Here is a 20,832-nt window from a genome sequence, read left to right as displayed (position 1 = left end):
CTGCACTCCAGTCGATCAATGTTAGAGATGGAAGTTTTATGATGGAATTGGCTTTCTACTACGAATTTATTCTACCTGTGAAAACATTCCTTGTGCAGCTCATGTTCTTTGTAGTCTTGCGTAGGACACTTACATGCTGTACCCCTACTTCACTGTTTCATAAAATGGTTTACTATGGACCAGGGTCAAGCAGGGCAGACAACTTAGTTTTCAAGTAGGCAGGAATGATCTGGCTTCTACTGTACAAGGTGGTTTGCAGCTCATTTAATTTGGAACAGGTTCACAAGTGGAGCTGCTTGCTGGAAGTTTTGCTTCAAGGGACCCTCCGGCCTTGCTCATTGGTATTTGCTGACATGGTACCTTTCAAACAAAAGTTGCAGCAACCAGGCTGTGGAAGAGAGAAGTAACACTCCAGCTGTTTGCTGTAGCTCTAAATTCCCCTAGCTAGTTGACAAACCCTCAGTCTTTGGGGAGGGGAGAAGGGGTGGAAATATGAAATCTACCCCCTAAAGTACCCCAGTTCTACTGACTACATTTTAGGTTTCTAAATCTCTCACCAAGAAAAAAGCACATTTCAAATCATTACAGAGTATTGTGGTAGGGGTGGCTTGACTTCTTTGCGTGCGCACCTGAGAATACAGAGAAACAGCAACTTTGGTTATCCAGCATATTAGCTGACCAAATATTTTGATGCAGATGCCTTGATAAAAGCTTACGCTCACTAGAATTATGGAGTGGTCTACACCTACTACACATCATCCATGGGACAGGGGAAGGTTGGTTCTGTTGTATACCGAGTTTTAAGACACAGAATTCTACTTGGAAGAGTTTAAACAGCAGTACTGTAAGCTTAGAATCTGTGTAATGTCAAGAGTTCGGGCCTGATTTCACAAAATACCTTTAAAAACACCACAAATCAAGTCAATATTTCCAATCCACATTTTCAGTTTCAATGTAAAAAATGTATTTGATTTGCACAAGTTATATTACATGTCACAGGTGAGGCGCAACATGGATGTCAACTGAGTTCATAACCAAGTCTTTAGTAAAGCCAAGCAGAAGAGAATAAACACTTTAATTAGAATTAGATCCAAAAAACCCAGCAGAGTTCAAATGTTAACACTGCCTAAAATACCTGATTTCTTATATGCAAGCTGGGTTCAAGTGAAAGTCACTATTTTGAGAAAAATAGGTTAAAAAAAAAAATCACTTAAAATAGTGCATTTGCCACTTAATACTGGATTGTTAAGAAAGTCATATAAAAGACTCAAGTATTGAATACATTACATTTTTCTACAGCATGCATTTACCACTTTAACAGCAGCACAGGTCAAGCAGTGTTACCTTTTAGGTTCATTAAGACAGTTTTTCTTATGGTTTTATAAACAGTGTTTATTGTACAGGTAGAGATATGAGAGAAATCTGACATTTAGTTCCCAACGAAGGAGGAATATATACAGCTAGCCGTTTTCATTAATAAAGGTAGTCTCTGTCCTGCTGAACACTGGAAACAGGGAATGTGTCTGGCACAAAAAAAGTATCAAAATGAAAAAAAGCCCCAAAACATTTGAAAAACAATTTTTGAAGCCTATAAAATCATGGTTTATGGACGAATGTTAAAACTTATATGTACAGCAACTGAAGTGGTTTATATATCTAACGACATGGTTAAAAGCATCTCTTAAACCAACTTACCAACTCATGGGTTCATAATAAAAGAACTGACATTAAAACTATTTAAAAGCCAGAATATAAATAAAATTTGTACGGGCTGTTCCAAGAACAGCCCAGCAAAGCAACTCACAGTAACCCAATAGACACAATCCATAAAAACACAGCTTCCTTTTCAGGATGAGGGAGTTAGGCACTAACTGGAGAAGAGTCCAAGTCTTGGTGTTGCAGTAATTGAAAGTCCATCTCTTGTCACTGCTGTGCCATATGCAATACCTTTTCAAATGTACCTCAATGTTTCTCTTAAAAATATGCAAACACTGTTACGTTGTCTTTCTGAATCCCTTTAAAATAGGATATATGTTTTCAAAGGCTTCATAAATTTCTGCTCTGACTTTTGCACCTACAAAAAAGAAAAAAGTTAGTGCATGCATTCTACTCAAGAACTAGCAGTTTCAGTTATCAATCTTGACATCTGTATCTAGATCCAGATATATACATGGATGGATCCAAAATGTTGTCAAGTGGGATGTGGGAGCAGCCACTGGTACTGCAGGGACAGCTGCACCCCAGCTCCCAGCCCACACGAGCAAGCGGACCATGCCACAGGGGACCCCTCAAGTCTTAAACAGGTAAGAAACTTCCCTCCCCTTCATTCCTCTCCTCTCCACTCTCCTTCCCTTGAGCCTGCTCCCGGGCTCATAGGGAGAAGGAACTTGCCCACTGCTCCTGCTGCCCCTGGCTGAGGCCAGAACTGTGCAGAATCTGGTTGGAGCAGACTACAGCAGCTTTGGAGCCCCTGGGTCTGGGGTGGCCAGGGATAGTGGTAGCAGTGGGGAAATCAGGCTTTGGGGACTTAAAAAAAAAAAAAAAAAAAAAAAAAAGGCTCTGGGCTTTTGGGGACTTAAAAAAGGCAGTTATGGCACAGTCAACTGAAGGGGGGGAAGGAATGTCCACACCACTGCAAACCACCCTCCTCTCCACTGCCAAATTCACAGATAAAGGTGGCCCAATTTCTTACTAACATTGCCTCTTGCCAATATGCTATTTGGAGTAATTTAGATTAACTGTTTAGCTTATTTTCTATGCATTTCATGTGTGAGATACTTCACTGTGCTTCTCAAAGCAGTGACACTTTATACCCGATGGAAAATGCTTTTAAGTTACTATGTTTTTGCATGCATTTCATTTAATAGATTTCATAGACATTAGGGCTGGAAGGGACCTCAGAAGATCGAGTCCAGCCCCCTGCCCCAGGGGCAGAAAGTCAGCTGGGGTCACAAGATTCCAGCAGGATAAACGTCCAATTGACTCTTAAAGGAGTCCAGAGTCTGTTCCACACCTTGGGGGCTCAGACTATAAAGAAGTTCTTCCTTATGTCCAGCCTGAAATGGTCTTGGAGGAGTTTGAGACTGTTTGACCTCGTTGTGCCATGGGGCGCTCTGGTGAACAGGCACTCCCTCAGATCCTGATGCACACCCCTTATACACTTACAGGCAGCCACCAGGGCCGCCCTGAGCCTGTGCTTTTCCAGGCTGAAGAGTCCCATAGCTCTCACCCTCTCATCATAAGGCCTGTTTTCCTGCCCTCTGATCATGCATATGGCTCTCTGGACTCTCTCAAGTTTCTCCACATCCTTTTTAAATGGCGGAGCCCAGAATTGGATACAGTACTCCAGCTGCGGCCTCACCAAGGCCAAGTACAGTGGGAGGATGACATTTTGGGATTTGCTTGAGAAGCATCTATGGATGCAAGCCAGAGTTTTGTTCGCTTTGCTGGCTGCAACATCACATTGGTGGCTCTTATCCATCTTGTGGTCAATCATGACCCCCAAGTCTCTTTTGGCCACGGTGCTAGAAAGCATAGCACTGCTGAGCCTATAAGCATGCTGCGGGTTTTTCTACCCAAGGTGGAGTACCTTGCATTTTTCAGAGCTGAAGGCCATCAGGTTTTCATCCACCCATTTTCCGAGCCTGTTAAGGTCAGCCTGGATCACCATCCTGTCCTCGGGCGTGGATGCTTTACCCCAAAGTTTGATGTCATCAGCGAACTTGGCCAGTCTGCTCCTGACACCAATGTCCACATCATTAACAGAGATGTTAAAAAGTATAGGCCCAAGAACGGAGCCTTGGGGGACCCCACTGGTCACGGCACACCACAATGATTGACTTCCATCAACTACCACTCTCTGGGTCCTACCTCGAAGCCAATTCCCCAGCCAGCAGACTGTGATGTAGCCGACGCTGCAATTGGCCAGTTTTTCTATAAGATGATCATGGGATATCAGACTGAAAGCTTTTTTAAGGTCAAGATATATGACATCAATCTCTTCTCCCTTGTCCAGGTGATATGTCACCTGGTCGTAGGAGATGAGATTGGTCAGGCAAGACCTACCCGCAACAAACCCATGCTGGCTATCCCTCAAGAAGCTGCCATCAGCCAGTTTGTCAAGAATGGTCTCTGATGATTTTCTCCAAGATCTTCCCAGGGATGGAGGTCAGGCCGATGGGTCTGTAGTTCCTCGGATCTACTTTCCTCCCTTTCTTGAATATAGGTACCACACTGGCCTTCTTCCAGTCATTGGACTCTTCGCCCGAGTGCCACGAGTTCTTGAAGATCCGTGCCAGTGGCCGAGTTATGATGCTTGCCAGCTCCTTAAGTACTCTGAGGTGTAAGCTGTCAGGGCCAGCTGACTTGAAGGTGTCCAAGCTCTCAAAGGTGTTCCTTCATATGGTCAACATTAATGTGCGGTAATAGTTCTCCCTCGCCCTGGCTGTCCCACACCATATTGGGCAGGGCCGTCCCTTGGGGCTGGTGAAAAACTGATGCAAAATACCCATTGAGCAGGTTGGCTTTTTCCTGGGCATTGGTTGTCAGCTGACCCATATGGTTTAGCAGGGGTCCAATGTTACCCTTGCTTTTCCTCCAGCTCCCCACATATCTAAAAAAGAACATTTTATTGTCCTTGATACTGGTAGCCAGTTGGAGTTCAGTCACAGCCCTGGCTTTCCCAGTTCGCTCCCTACAGGTCCGGACCAGTGCAGAGTACTCCTCCTTTAGGGTGGATCCAGCCTTCCATCCATTATAGGCCTTCCTTTTTAGATGCAGGAGGTCCACTAGTTCCCTGCAGAGCCAAGGGGGCTGCTGTGCCCTTTTGCTGCCTTTCCTCTGAGACAGGACAGACATTGCTTGTGCTTTCAGGATTGTTCCCTTGAGGGGCAACCATTCTTCCTGAAATCCCCTCCCCTTTGGGTTGTGGTCTCTTAGGGCCTCACCAACAAGCCTCCTGAGCTTGTCAAAGTCAGCTTTCCTGAAGTCGAGGACTTCTGCTTTGCTGACCGACTTGCCTGCTTTACGGCAGATGGTGAAGGTGATCAGCTCATGGTCGCTGTCTACCAGCTTCCCTTTAATCATTAGGTCGCTGATTAAGTCATCCCCCGTTGCCAGTACCAGGTTGAGCAGCGCTTTGCCTCTTGTCAGTCCATGGACTTCTTGAGTCAGACAGAGCTCATCCACACACAAGGAAGCTTTGTGACCATTTGGATGTGGCCGAGCGCTCTTCCCACGAGATGTCTGGGTAGTTGAAATCTCCCACAACAGCCATGCACCAGGAGCGTGCAGCCTCAGCTAATTCCCTGGCAAATTCCTGATCAAGCTCTCGAACCTGGCTAGGAGGTCTGCATTAGACCCCCACCATTGTGTCCCCTGTGCCTTGTTCACCATGGATTTTGACCCAGAGAGTTTCCAATTGCCCCCCAACCCCCCAGGTGCCAATGTCAGCTTGCAGGGATGCATAGCTTTCCTTGACATAAAGAACTACCTCCCTGTCCCTTTTGCCCACACCATTCCTCCTGTACAAGGTATAACCATCTATACCTGTGGCCATAGTCATAAGTGGAGTCCCACCAGGTCTCCATTATCCCTATGAGATCGTAATGGTTTTGGTTTAGCAGGAGGACCAGTCCCTCCTGTTTGTTCCCCAGGCTCCTGGCATTAGTGTATAGGCACATAAGTGTCCCATTCAGGGCCCTTGCCTTTTCTACAGATCACTCTGGGGCTGGGGTAGGGGTGGGTTCCCTTGAGTGCCTTAGCCTGCTGGGTTTACAAAAACTGCCCAGTGGGCTTGCAGTGGCGGTACTCCCACCATCCCCCAGCGAGTTCAGTTTAAAGCTCGGTCAAGCAGGTCAGCAAGTCTAGCTGAGAAAAGCCTCCTCCCCAGCACAGTGAGGTGGAGGCCATCTCTTCCCAGCAGCCCACTGCCTCCCTCACTAAAGAGCGGGCCGTGATTGTGGAAGCCGAAGCCTGTATGATGACACCAGTGCCACAGTCTCTGGTTGACTACCTCAACCCATCTCTCCCTCCTCAGCCTATGACCCACAACTGGGAGGAGTGAGGAAAAGACCACCTGCGCCCCCAAAACCCTAAGCCCCACTTCCAGAGCCCTGTAGTCTCTCATGACCCGGCTGGGATTGTTCCAAGCCCTGTCATTTGTGCCCACATAGATAAGTAGCATAGGGTAGTGGTTGGAGGGCCAGAGAATCTTGGTATAATTTATGTAAGCCTGAAGTATAACTTCATATACATTTCATTAAGGCACCTGGACCATAATATTAAAATGCTCCATAGCCTATTTTTGGTTTCAGATTGATCATCGTTCCAGCAAATGATGAATAGCAAAGAATACACTTTCCTGATTTGATGCTGTCACTTGCTTTACTTTAGCAGTCTACAAGGCACTAAAAAACACAGTTGCCAGTTCTATAGTTTGAACTATTAAAATCAGATACTGTCATCTTGGTTACTTACCAGTTAAGACCACTTTTCCAGAAACAAAAATAAGCAGGACAATTCTTGGCTTGATCATTCTGTAGATTAAGCCAGGAAACAGCTCTGGCTCGTAACTGGAAAGAAAGCAAAAAGGTCAAGCAACCACTATGGAATTCTAACAAGTGAATCAGGGTCACTGATGAGGCTAATCCTTCTCATCCTTAGCAGTGGAAGTTGGATTTTCCTGGCATAACTTCTACGGCAAGTAATGAATGGCTTCAAACAAGTCGCACACAAGAGAAATATACACACAAGGAATACAAATTGAAAGTCCACAAGTTAATAATTAGAGTTTAATCAGTTAACTTTTGCCTCTTGAATTCTAAACTTGTGTTTGCTCTGTCATCATTTCTTGTGTGTGTCATTTAATCTGAGTCAATAGGAGTTAAACAGTCTTTTCTCTATTTCAGACACATGGAGAAACTGTGAAGGTTTTTGCACGTATTTAATTCAATACCCAACTTTGTATCCTTACCTGCTCTCCACACCACAACCTCCCCAATACTGAATATTTCTTGCTAATTTTCTGTTTTGTTCATTTTACAATATAATCTGTCTCTGCAAATTTACCCAGCGACATTCCTGTAGACAGGCAGTTCCACCCATCTCAAGTTCTGACAGATGGGTTTGGGTATCTAACAGACTGGATGCATTTACTTCCATCTGTAAGACCAGAGATGTACAGTGAAAGGTGGCTCCACAAAGCTTTTAAGGCAGTAGCAGGGAGGACTGTTTGAATGGATTAGTATCTTGGGGAAGCTGACCAAACAAGAGGCATAGGATCAAGGGGAATAAAACTGTAGGGTTCTCCCTATCAACAAAGAAACATTTATGCAAGTTTTACTGAAATCTCACCCACTGATCTTACGTACATCAGAGCTTGATAATTATTTCTTAATCTTTTATAAGACCCCGGGGTTCTGCAGCTGCCGCACCCAACTTAAATAAAAAGAAATGCAGTAAGTTAAGCCTCTCCCATCTCACCCTACCAACATCTCAATATTGTACATTATGAAGCATTCACACAAAGACTCAGCTCAGGGGACTTCTCTTTCAAAATACTTCTACATGGAACAGGAGGCAGCAAGAAATGAATAGTGTTAAGCCTTTTATTTACCTGCTGAATTGTTGGTGTGTAAGTACCAGTCCCTCTAATCTGATAGGAAATTTCACATCACAGCTTCCCACCATGTTCTGAATCTTAAAGTCCAAGAATTTTGCAGGAAAGCCCAGTTTCTGCACAACTCTGGCATATTTTCTTGCTGCCAATCTGGATTGCTCCTCACTGGAGGGAGAAGAAACCACCATTTTATTTTCTCTGGTCAATATCAAAGAAGTTATCAGCATTAAATGTAAAATATATCATAGAGAAAAGCTGAAGGAGATGGAGTGGTTAAAGATGTATCCTGAAACAGGCAATGTTAGGAACTGCTGGAATCAGTTTCTAGCTTAAACTGGTAACCTGCTTTTAGTTTTTTTAATGCCTTGTCAGAAGCCTGAGAGTAAATTCACATTTTACTCTTTATGGAGCCAAACTGTCATTCTACCCAACTCCCCCTGAAAGCATACCCATCATGCTCCCCTGCAATCTTCGAAACTTGGAACATATAAAACTTCTCGATTAAAATTCAGGGCTGGTCAGGAATATCTCAAGTGTTTTTATTGGAAAATGCTGATGCGTTACAATCTAATTTTAATGAGAAGCTACAAATCCTTCTACCCAGATCAGACCAGGAACTTATGCCTCGGTTTCCCCAATCCTAAATGACCACCTTAACCAGCAAGCTATTTGCTATTGAAATGCTGGTGGGTCTGTCCCCTCCTCAAGCCTCCAGAAGGGAAGGAAATTTAAAAGATGTCTAGTTAGGCTGAGATGCTGAACAAGAAAATGTTGTGTTGAGATTTCAAAAATTCCACCAGAGGAAAAAAAGTTTCATGAATGGTTTTGCTCAGTTTGCTTGTGAAGCCTTGTCCATTATTGCTAGCTCTTTCTTTCCAGGCTGTTATTATTTACCTTCCACAAAACAGTATGCCTTTCTTATCCACTAAATCTGTTTTAGTTTTAAATTTCTGTGGAGCAGCCAGGTGCAGTGATGAGCGCTATATAAACAAATACTCTCTCTTACATAGTACTTCCCATCAAATATGGTACACACTGGCTAATCCTCATCAGCTGTGAGAAATAAGTATTGTCATTTTATAGATGGAGAAACTGGTGGTTAAGATAGTCATCTGGGATGAGTTAGGACCAGATTCAAGTCCCTTGTCTGAAACACAATGAGAAAACTAAGCAGCATGGTTAAGTGCCTCGAAATTGTGCAAGTCAGTAGTTGGCATGGAAGTCAGGTAAGGTGGATTTCATTCCTTCAAGAAAATTTAAAATCAATAGGAAGAATGCTTCAAACAAATTAATGAGGTGGGGTGATCTCTTTCATTGGATCAACTGCAGTGAGAAGGTACAAGGCCCTCCCCCTGCAGTTAGCCTAATAAAAGATCACCTGCAAAAAAATCCTTGCCTCTCATACAAATTGCATCATTTCTTAAGGAAACTAAATTTAAAACCTTTATTCAGCCACTGAGAGTGAAGTCAGAACATCTGGTAACCCACCTGACCTCTACAGGTTACATATATTATGCAATTACCTGGTAAACTGCAATGAATTTAGACTAGCTACATATGCAAATTAGCTATGGTGCCTTAAAAAGGTCCAACCAGCTATGAAGGTATTGCTGGAAAATGTATAACAACTTTAGGGCTGGTTTCCATCCAGTTTTAATTTGCACGTGCAGCCTGTGCCCCTGCGGCTGGGAGCCCCGTCAGCTGAGCAGAGCTCCCAGCTGTGGGGACACTGGATTGTGGTGCGCCCCTCTGGGTGGAATCACAGCAGCTATGGTCTCCCACCTTTGGGGGGCATGTGGGGTACCTAGTCAGTTGAGGGGGCTCCCAACCATAGGAGTTTGCTTCTTGCTGGTGAAAGGTGAGCCCGGGAACAGGCTCCTCCTGCACAGGCAACAAACCTTAATAGGGTCTGATTTGCAATCCCATGATCACGCCTCCTGCCATGCACATGTTGAGACATGTTTCTGTGGATTGTGCATTAAATCCCACTGTAATTTTACTTGGAGGTGTAGAGGGGCCCTAACAAATATACTGTATGTCTTCGTTTGAATTCCTTCAGTCCTGGAAGTGTTTGACTCTCAGCAAAAATGGCGGGAAGGTCTGCCCCTGAGCAATGCCTACTTTTCAGTACTCAGCCTGCTAATTTCTCCTACCTGCCCATGCACTGCCTGTTTAACTGCACACAGCTGCCATGCTGCTGCACACTCTAGTTTTATGCCTGACCAAAAGGCTGATTAATAAGCAGATATAGGACACATACACATACCTTTTAGCTCCTGTGCACACCATTTTTCCAGAGCTGAATATAAGTGCAGTAGTACGTGGCTCTCTTATTCTCATGATGACAGCAGCAAAACGCTAAAATGCAGAAACTGAAACTATTAGTCATCTTTCTACCGTGATAGCTGCACATACGTATATGCATTAGTACAGCCGAACACTTGCTAACCATCAACTTGATTCTACACACTACACTTCTAGGGTGCTAACTGATGTAAAAAATAAAAGCACCCCCCCCGCCGAGTTTTACTGGAAGAGGCATTGTGTCAGTTTGACCCAGCTCCCCAGTGTCTATATAGATTGGGTGCTTCAGCAGGGCTTGTTGGTACCTTTATCTAATAGCTGATTCAATCAGTTATTAGATAGAAGCGCCAAAAAGCCCTGCTGAAGTGCATGAGCTATACAGATGCTGGGCAAGCCAAGTAAACTGACGCAATGTTTTGTCTGGGCATGCACTGAGCTTGGCACAGGAGTGCACTGAGCTGAAAGTAGCGTGCTGTTCCCACCTCCCCTGCCCCCCCATCTGTAAGCAACTCTAGAGATTCAGACCTCAAAACAGGTTATGGGCAATTTGAAATGAGAATTGAGCCTTCTGACTCTCCAGCAAATCTGTGCTTTTATCACCATATCCCTATTAAAATGCTCGTCTCCTGTTTGTCACAACCCAAAGTTGTGATTTTTTGTTTGTATGTGCACTTCGGCACCGCTAAATTATTTCCCACCATTTTTGTCGCTTTCTTTGCACGGTAGAGCTCTCTGCTGCTAGAGAGAGCTCTGGTGCAACAGGGGATATCCCGCTAAATTACAGCTTCTTTGCAGTGTGCATTCCTTTTGCATCGTAGTGATGCTCGCCGCAAAGAAGTTCCCACCATTTGTATTAGAGTCCACGCCATGTTATTGGCCGACTCCTAATTTAGGCACACGTGGCGGCTAGCGATTGGCTTGCTAGCCGTACATAAGGCTTGTGTGGTTTCCGCCCAAGTTGGAGGACTCCACGAACACTGGAGGAGGGAGGAGAGAGAGATATTCTGTGTGAAGGTCTCCAAGCGCTGTGGACCCTTGCGGATCCGGAGCGCCTCCCCTAAGCAGGCAGAGAGAGGCAATAGAGCTGAGCCTACGGAGCTTTCACTTCTCGCCTCTCCCCGTCGCCGAGCGCAATCCTAGACGTATCCCTTTCCTATAATTTCGGACCCCACGGAGCCTAGCAAACTCCAGGGAAAACTTATCGGACCCGCAGAGCCTGAATAACTCCGGGGAAACTTTTCGAACCCAACTTAACCAGACCTGCGGAGCTTCAGCAACTCCGGGTAACAGAAACCGGACCGAGCCCAATTTTCGAACCCACGGAGTCTTAACAGCTCCGGGGGCCTGGGAACCAAATAACAAAACCCGCGGAGCCGAGCAAACTCCATGGGAGCAATCGTTTTGTCAGAGTCCTCCAACAAGGGTTCAAGCGAGAGCTGTGCCTGGAAACTTATCCAGCCTACACCAATACCATCTTTGGGTGTAAGTAAACAATCTTTTCAATCAACCGTTACGCCTCCGTGACTAATTCTAACTCGCATGCACAAAACCATCCCGCGGTTTCTCCCACCCCGCGTGTCCGGGCTGACGGCCACAGCCCGCGTGCACCGGAGACGGGTCTGGTACGACCCCGGTTCACCCCCGGCTTGCCCATGGCGGCCAGAATGGGATCGGAATCACCACCGTGCATGGCGGCGAGGGTGGGCTCGGGGCCCGGCTCACACACTGTTAATGTGGGAAACATGCAACCAAAAGGGAAACTGAATTTGGCAATATACTTGAGTTTTGTCTAATGCACCAAAATAATGATAGGAAAAAGATTTTCTCTCTGTGATCTCTGGTTATAAGAATCTTTGGTCATACTTATAGATTTTGGCAAAAGCTTTGCAGATGGAAGTTTGATTTTTTTTAGCTGATTTTTTTTCTCCTTGTATCTTATAAAGGTACTGAAATTTACAGCAGCCTTCATTTTACAAAGGATAGTTCAACATCAGAACACTGGCTGTGGAAAAGGTGAAAATAGAAACCAGAGGGGCATGTTTTACTGACCAGAAGTTAAATGTATTACTCCAAACACACACTAATACACACAATTAAACCTAGCTCCATCCTTTAAACATGCCTTTGCAAGCATGATGTATAACATTTAATGCCTTGAATGCTAGAGATAGCAAGCTGTTCCTTTAGCAGGCTTAGATTAAGGCAAAGATTGATAGGCATGGTTTTTCTTGGTAAAGGTATTCTATAAAGTCCTCTTCTCCCAGCTACAGAAACTGATGCTTAATTCATGACTACCACAACCCACAAACTCTACATAGCCACACGCTCCCTCCCTCAAAAGCAGCATTCCTGATGCTGCCCAAATTTGCTTTTGCTGCAATTGCATCCCACTCACATGTGATTGTGAAACTAATTTTTTGTCTTTGGATTTACAAAAAAAGTACAATTCTAATTGCCATTTCATTTCCATACATATATGTATGTGTGAACACTTGTATTCCTCTAGATTAGAATTTAAATCCACCATGGCATTTCCTTAAAGCCAGGATATAAAAAAAAAAAAAATCCATGGGAACCCTAGTTAAGGCATAAATGAGTAAATACCATCAGTTCAACAGCATCTAAACCTAATGTTTTAATGCAAACTTTCAGTTGTTACGGCTGAAAAGATAAGGCATTTTATTAAGTCAGTGCATGAACCATTCCAGGGTCTCTGCTGCTACTGCCCTACAGAATAGTAAATTATCAGTCATCTGCTCTCACTACTGATATTTAGAACTTAGTGGACAAAAAAATGGACTAAAACAAAGAAAATCAGATCAATTTCAGTTTGCTGTACCATCAAATTTAAGCAGGAGCAGAGGAAGAAACTGGAACTACTAAGTGAGAAGGCTCAAATATGGACACTGGAAGGGAGGTGAAATAAGAGAGACCCTCACACTCCGTTATAGGACCAAGAACACTGAAAGAGAGGCAGAGCAGTAGAGGTTATGGAACATTCATAATAGCTTCATAGATTGTAAAGCTGGAAGGGACCTTGGAAGGTTATCGGGTCCAGCCTCCTGCACCAAGCAGGAAAGACAACTGGGGTTAGGTAACCCCAGTAAGGTGACCATCCAGTTTACTCTTGAAGATTTCCAGGGTAGGTGATTGCACCACATCTGCAGGGAGCTTACTTCACAGTCTGGACACCCCAGCTGTGAAGAAGTTTTTCCTAATGTTGAGCCTGAAGTGGTCTTCCAGAAGTGTGTGACCATTAGTCTTGGTTTTCCCCAAGGGTGGCCTGGTGAACAGTTGTTCACCAAGCCCCTGATGCACACCCCTGATGTAGTGGGTAAGCTGCTACCAAGTCCCCTCTCAGCCTTCTCTTTTTCAGACTGAAGAGTTCCAGGTGGCCAAGTGGTCCACCCTGGCCCGAAGGCCCTGCTGGGAGCACAGAAAAAGTTCTCTTTCTTTCCAGTTAGCATATGGAACAGGGATCTTAAAGTTTATACATTTATTTGCCCTGGGGTCCCTTCCAAACTTATGATTCTATGGAAGACGGGCATCCTCAGTGTAGTGCAGGGACAGCAACCTACCACTTCCAGCAGCTTGGAACATGGAGGAAACTTCCACCATCACTATGGAAACCTTCCTGCCTTAGAATGTGCCAATTAAACTTGCCTCATGGTCTTCTACTGTAACTCAAGTCATCAACCTCCTTCCTACCACATGCTGAACTCAGGTAGTGCATCTTTTAACTTGGAACTCTTCAGACATGACCCCATGAAGGGGGAAAAAGAAGAATTAACATATTAAAACCATACTGCTGAGAGGACAAGTCAAAGTTTTAACATGATTAGCCAGGAGAAGTCAATTGTAAGATACTTCCTAAAACAGACTGCCTTCCAGCTACTGTTAAAAGACAAAATGCCACCAGGGTGTTCCATATACAGTTATTTAAAACATGTTACCATCACTTCATCCTCAGTGAAGGCAAGCTCTCTGGTACAGGCATCTTGTCCTCCTGTGTACCATTTGTTTTTTTTTGGTTTTTTTTTTAAACTTTTGTGTCTCAGACCAAATCAGTTCTGAATACTATTGACTAAGCAGAGCTCAACTGTTCAAGTCTGTGCAGCACTACCACTGGCAAGTATCCACTCTCCCAGACTCTTCATCCTGGGGCTTCAGATACTCCTAAATCCACAGCATGCATCCTATATGCAAGCCACAAGCCCAGAGACCTTGAAGTTTAGATGTCCTCTAGTCTCACTTGCCCCTAGCTAAAAGACTGAAGGAGCAAGCTACAGGGAAAGCCCAGAAGCAATCTCCCATCCCCCAAAAACTGTGTAGCTGAGATCCTCCCATTGGGGTGCCCACCTACAGAGCAATGGACAGGGCTCTACCATCCTATGTGTAAACACAGCTATACAGCAGCCACCACAAGAAAGCTGCCAAAATACATGCACACCTGTGCAACTCTTGGAGTCTCCACTTCATCAATTGTGCTAGAGGGCACAAAATTCACCTTAAAATGGGCACATTGTTAAACAAGCTGCAGCAGCTGGCAGAAGGGACAGGCATGTCTACACATACCTTCCCTCAGCTGCTAGATGGCCAGTGAACCCCCTTTGTTCCAAGGACTGATCTTACTCTGCTGGCAGAAAGAAGTGGTTCTAGTGTCACAACCAAGCCTTGTGTCATCAGTTAATTGCACAAAGGGGCTCTAAAAAAAAAAAAAAAGCAGCAGCAGCTCTCTCCATTTAGGACTGTCACAACCCAAAGGTGTGATTTTTTGTTTGTGCGCGCGCTTCAGCACCGCTAAATTATTTTCCCACCAATCTGTCACTTTCTTTGCACGGTAGAGTTCTCTGCTGCAAGAGAGAACTCTGGTGCAACGGGGGATTTCCCGCCAGATTATAGCTTCTTTGCAGTGTGCATCTCTTTTGCATCATAGTGATACACGCTGTAAAGAAGTTCCCGCCATTTGTATTAGGATTCGCGCCACATTATTGGCCCATTCCTAATGTAGGCACACGTGGTGGCTAGCGATTGGCTTGCTAGCCATAGAAAAGGCTTGGGTAGTTTCCGCCCAAGTCGGAGGAGGGAGGACAAGAGAGATTCTGTGTGAAGATCTCCAAGCGCTGCAGACCCTCACGGACCCGACGTGCCTCCCCTAAGCAGGCAATAGAAGCAATAGAACCGAGCCTACGGAGCTTTAGCTTCTAGCCTCTCCCCGTCGCCGAGCGCAATCCTAGACGTATCCCTTTCCTGTAACTTCGGACCCGCGGAGCCTAAGTAACTCCGGGGAAACTTTTCGAACCCAACCAAACCGGACCCGCGGAGCCTAGCAAACTCCGTGGAAGCAATCAATTTGTCGTGTTCCTCTAGTGAGGATCCAAGCGGGAGCTGTGCCTGGAAACCTGTCCAGCCTACACCAATACCATCTTTGGGTGTAAGTAAACAACCGTTTCAATCAACCATTACGCCTCCGTAGCTAATTCTAACTCGCGTGCGCTAAACCGCCCCGTGGTTCTCTTCAGCCCTGCGTGCCCGGGCTGCCGGCCACAGCCCGTGTGCAATGAAGACGGGTCCGGTTTGCCCCGGTTCGCCCTCGGCTCGCACATGACGACGAGAATAGGATCGGAATCACCGCCGTACATGGCGACGAAGGTGGGATCGGGGCCCGGCCCGCACAAGGACTACAGAGACCCAAACTGCAAAAACAGAGACATCTGACTCCCAATCTCCTTTGCAGATGAAGCCTGGAGACATGGGCACCTGCAGATGGAAAGCAATTACTAAGGCCAGGTCTTGCCTTCTGCCTGGATCGCAACACTGGCTAGGTGCCAAATTTCTATACTGATACAAGTCCTTGTGCAGACAGTTATACCAGTAGAAACATGCTTTTCATGCTACAGCTTCTCACTCACCAAAATGGTAAAAGCCTATCTGAAAGAATACTTTTTGCTGGTATAAGCCTGCGTCTGCGAGGAGGCTTTTCCAAGTACAGCTATGCCAGCTGGGCATCGGTACAGCCTAGGCTTGAGACTTTACCCCTTGCTAGCAATCAAGTACTAACAGGTGAATTGGTAACAAGTTTTCCTCTTACCTTGGGATTGTATTCAGCATTTCTAGCACGAAGTGCGATGGTTTTTAGGTCAAGTTTACAACCAAGATTCACGGTGGATACAATATTCCTGAAGATGAGTTAGAGAGTGGTTAAGGTTATATTTCATCAAGGACACTCGAGTTCTCTCTCTTTCTAAAACTACAGTGGCTACTAGAATGCATCAAATACATTCACAATAAAGCTCCACTGACTGTGATGGGGTTGCAAGGATTATTTTGGTACAGTGTGGTAGCAAAGTTCTGAGTTCACAGAAAGATGTTTTGTTTCCCCAAGATAGTCAAAAAGTTCTTTTGCAACACAATATAAAGACCTTTTTTTAAAAAAAATGAACCATTTAAGTGAGTCTCTATATTATTTGCACCCAAAAGAACGTTATTTTTTAATACAAAGTACCCAAGAATCATCCCCTCCCAGACTTTTTCTATAAATTACAGTAAGGATCACAGCTCCCCATTTTGTTGCTAAATAAAGGCATTCCAAATCCTAATCTAAATTCTATCTTTCTTTTCTGATCATAAATTCATTCTCGTCTCATCTTGTAGACATGGTGAGACAGGATACTGGGCACAATTCCACCTATATTTGACTAGCAGATTCTCACTACCCCTTTTCTACTGTAGCAAATCTGTAGGTGTAGTGTTAACACTTTATTAATAAAATAGGAAAAGCATGTCCAGCAAACTGTAGTTATTTAATATTTTAAAGACTCTCACAGCTCAAGCATTAAATCAGCTATCCTCGAAAGTCTCTGAGGTTATGTGGTGAAGAAGTCAAGATTGTGTCTATTTGACAATATGCACTTTCCAAGCCACCACAAACACATGATTATGCTCAGCAACCCAGTGTGTATTAGATATATAGCTGAAAGAGATCAGCAAGTATTCTTACTTCTGCCATAGAACAATTATGCTAACAGAAGCATTATTCAAAGTCCTCCCTATATTATATGACTGCTGTGTACAGCTATGGCAGCACAGCCCCTTGGCAGAGAGGCTAAACAGAAGAGCAGAAGAGGCATCTTCAGTGCTAGAGTACCCCCTAAACCACAGAACCTGTGCGAGGCAAGACCCTCTTGTCAACATATTTGCATCCAGATGGATCAGACTCATACACAATGCAGCTGTGCTAGCAAAACTTAGCGTCTCAGCCCAAGAGTGAGAAGAGCCATTAGAAAAATGCCAAGTATACTCACTGTAGCTGTGGCACAATCCCAGAGCTTTCAGACGCGGGCGTAGCAGGAGTTATTGGGGTCATAGGAGTCATTGGAGAGGGGTAGAGTGGTGTGGTTCCTGGTAAAGGAGCTGTAGTAAGAGTCTGCGAGTGGAAGAGCTGTGGAGTTTGACTGGATGTTCCCTGTGTTGCTTGTTGTGATGTGGACTGCTGTGCTGCTTGTTGCTGCTGCTGCCGCTGCTGTTCCTCCAGGATAGATAAACTGTTGGTGCTTTGGACAGGCTGCGGTGTCAGTCCAGTGCCATAAGGCATCATGGGGCTAAAAATTGGAATTCCTGGAGTCATGGCACCCTAGAAGGGAAAGTACAAAAAATAAAGCAGATGGAGTCCAGATGCCATTTAGTTTAGGAGGAAAATCAGACAGAAGTTTAAGGAGTTTAGGAACAAGTATGTCTGCTTGAGCATATTCACCAGCCCAAACAATAAGAACTTAATATCCCTCAAAGTGTATTTTACTTCACAGAAAAAGTCTCACAACAGCAGTTCCCAATCTGTGGTATGGGTACTACCAGTGGTACGCAGACAACCTGTCAGTGGTAGCATTAACAGATTTATTATAATGACTTTATATGACAAAAATTTGCTGGTGGTACTTTAAATTTAAATTGGTGGTATGTAATCTGTCAGTTTGGGAACCACTGAAATAGAGATAATGCTTTCTCTTCTCCACCAACCAGGAAAGGATTATTCAGTGTCAGTGTATGCATACCACAATGCCTTGTTCGAATACATTTCAATTAGAAAAAAACAAAAGCCAGTGAGATTTTGGGTCATAAGATGCATTTCCTTACAAATATTAAGGATTTGTTTTGCAAATATCTGACTACACTGAAATAATATTTTATCAGAAACTGGAGACACTTAAAAATGCTACCAAAGCTAAAAACAAATGAATGTTTTGATTTGGATTTGAGCATTTTCTCTCTCAGCAAACCCCAGACACAAACCCCAGATTTTACAGACTACTGCCAAAACCATTGTGCTACATTAACTAACTGTGAAGTATTCAAATTAACAGTGTCTCTCAGAATAATCACAGTTAATTCAAGTCAATTGTCATTTAAGTTTTGACTATAAAAGGCTAAGGGACAGTCCAGTTTGCTTTTAGCCTAAAATTTCAAACAAGTTTCCATCAAGCAAATATTCCTGGGACTGCAGATCACCACACTAAGCTGTTGTAGTTGTAAGCATTTATATAGTCAGCATCTAATGGAGTTATTCATGTTTGTTTACACATGAAACTGAAATCCTTTCTGCAAAGACTTTTATCCTGCACTTAAATTTTTTAAATATCTTATTTTTACCTGAGGTGATGCCAGTCCTTGGGCATAGGGCGGCAAGCTGTTGTTCTGATCCATGATTCCAATTACTTCTTTGGTCAGGCCAGAATTATTTCCAGTAATTCAAGAACAATAATTCCACACGATAAAGAAGTCGTTTCCCCTAAAGCATTCCAGCAACTAGATTTTCAGCCACTTCTGAATGATTATTAAAAACATTAGCTCCAGAAAAACGTGTTGCAAATCTAAAACACAATTCAAAACCTGAAAAAGATAGAAAACACTCTTGGTAACAGCACCTTTAAAAATGTATTCAGCCGCATCTTAAGTACATTTTTAAACACATTTCTTTGTACACACCTGTGCTGCCATAGAAACAACCCTTCCCCTAAAAATCTGTCCATACAAGTGGCTTTACTTACATGAACAGACCCGTAGGTTTCAGCAGGACTGCACACACAAGTGATTTCAGGACTGAACCACTGTTTATGAAGACTTCCAAATATATCAGCAAAATGTGCTTAAAATTGTTTAAAGTCTTACCATAATTACAACCTGGATATCTTTAAAGTCTTACCATAATTTTAAAGCGTTCACGAGTTCCAGGCAGTTGGAAGTCATTTAAGAGCAAAATCCTGTTACCCAAAAAATGACCAGGGAAACAACCTCCTTCCCCAGCCTGAACCAGCATAAAGCGCTGAGGCATTTCACCATGAAGATGCACAAAAAATGTTATGAAAAACTAGCAGACAGGGTTATTTGGGCAATGCACTATTCTCTCAAGTGAATTTCAATGCTAGGATGTGTTCCTTTAGCAACAATGTAAAATACTGGATTATCACTGCAATATTAATATTTTATCAATTCTTCTTACAACTTACTGTGTGATCTTTTATTAGACCAACCCAATAGTTGGAAAGATCGTTTTTTGCAAGCTTTTGGGCACAAGCACTTCTCCAGGCATGGGGAGACTCTGCTGGTGTTTGTGCACTCTCACGCTACTATAATAGTAATAATTATTATTATCGTTATCCTATTAAAAAATGCAAGTCTACGAAACCCAAATGTGCAGCAATGAGGACAAGAAGAGATGAGAGTCTGCAACAGCCGACTCCCACGAGAAAGGAGCGGTTTGCCGAACTGCCCTGCCTGCCCGCTGGTAGCACACCAGTGCGCTGCAACCAGGCCGCTCCTCTCTGAGGCCAGATGCTGGGTGCATGCAGGCTAGGGCGGCCATCATAGGGGACAGTCTGGTTGTCCTCTGTCCTCTACTGCTATGAAACCCCATGCCTTTATGTCCTCTATTTTTCTCTTCAAGAAAGAGAAGTCAGGTTCCTTGAAGAGAAAGGCATTGGGTCTCTTGAAGAGAAAAATAGAGGACATTATGGCATCAGGTTTCATATCAATAGAGGATGGAGGAACAGAAAAGCAGACTGTCCTCTATGATGGCCACCATAGTGCAAGCAGGTATGGCTTTCTACAGCAACCGCTTCGCCGGGGAGGGGGAAAACTCCCAGGTTTCTTTTCTGGCAGCAGGGAAGCCTGGAGAAAACCTGCTCACCTAGTACTATAATTATTATTTGTAATTTAATAATATTTCCTTATAAATAATTGCTTATTTAATAATAATCTATAAACAAGTGAAGCATGAGTGTGCCCACGTGGATGCGTGAGGCGCGGGTCCCGCGTGGGGTGGGGGGGCAGAACCGTTACCCTGGGCTCCCCCCCCCCGCTCCCCCAGCGGCTCCACGGGGGGACGGGGTGAGGGCCCTGCAGCGCCCGGCGGGGGGAGACGCCAACGGCCGCTTGGAACCAGCGCTCGCGCCGCAGGCGGGCGGGGAAGGGCCGCGCGGGCCCGACATCAGCAGGCTCCGCCCCCCACCGCGCGCGAAGGGGGAATAGAAGCGAGGCCGGTACCTTCCGCTCTAGGCCCTCCGCCCGCTGCCCGGACCCAGCGTCGGCTGCAGCACCGATGGTAACCCCAGCCTACACCGCCGCGCGATCAAAATGCGTCAGTTCCGCCCGTAGCAGCCTTTATTTCCCCCTCCCCTCGAATCCCGCTCGGCGGCCATCTTGAGAGAGGGCAAAGCAGCCTACTACACGGCTCCTCCCGGAGCTAGGGAACACCGCCCCCGGGGTGACATGCTTGGGAAAAAGGTCCTGCCAGCTCAGCGCATGCGCCGCACGCCGCCCTATAGCTGTGGAGGGGGGTGGTTCCCCACCTTGGGAGCAGACGAGTTGGAGGGGGAACCTAGAGCGTCTTCAAGAGCGAGGCTGGGAGGACTTCC

The 20,832-nt window shown here is 44.8% G+C and overlaps 1 protein-coding gene across 1 annotated transcript; it reads right to left on the bottom strand.

Annotated features, from left to right (window-relative positions):
• Nucleotides 1-940: 940 nt before the first annotated feature.
• Nucleotides 941-20,688, bottom strand: TBP (TATA-box binding protein). Its single transcript, XM_006275162.4, has 8 exons — nt 20,462-20,688; nt 18,569-18,808; nt 17,227-17,555; nt 16,014-16,101; nt 9,885-9,976; nt 7,616-7,783; nt 6,478-6,572; nt 941-2,074 (listed from the first exon to the last, which is right to left on the bottom strand). Exons 2-8 carry the CDS (start codon nt 18,620-18,622, stop codon nt 1,995-1,997), a joined length of 906 nt encoding a protein of 301 aa, XP_006275224.1. The 5' UTR covers nt 18,623-18,808; nt 20,462-20,688; the 3' UTR covers nt 941-1,994.
• Between the last annotated feature and the right edge of the window lie 144 nt (nt 20,689-20,832).

Source organism: Alligator mississippiensis, chromosome 1 (genome assembly GCF_030867095.1).
Source record: "Alligator mississippiensis isolate rAllMis1 chromosome 1, rAllMis1, whole genome shotgun sequence".
In the NCBI taxonomy this organism is placed as follows: domain Eukaryota; kingdom Metazoa; phylum Chordata; order Crocodylia; family Alligatoridae; genus Alligator; species Alligator mississippiensis.
This window is presented reverse-complemented; position numbering and strand designations above follow the sequence as displayed.

Coding starts and splice junctions, on each gene's coding strand:
- TBP (XM_006275162.4), bottom strand. CDS start 18,622: ATGGATCAGAACAACAGCTTGCCGCCCTATGCCCAAGGACTGGCATCA. Junction 9,977..16,013: donor ATGCTGAATACAATCCCAAG/GTAAGAGGAAAA, acceptor TCTGCATTTTAG/CGTTTTGCTGCTGTCATCAT. Junction 2,075..6,477: donor TGGAAAAGTGGTCTTAACTG/GTAAGTAACCAA, acceptor TCTTTTTTGTAG/GTGCAAAAGTCAGAGCAGAA.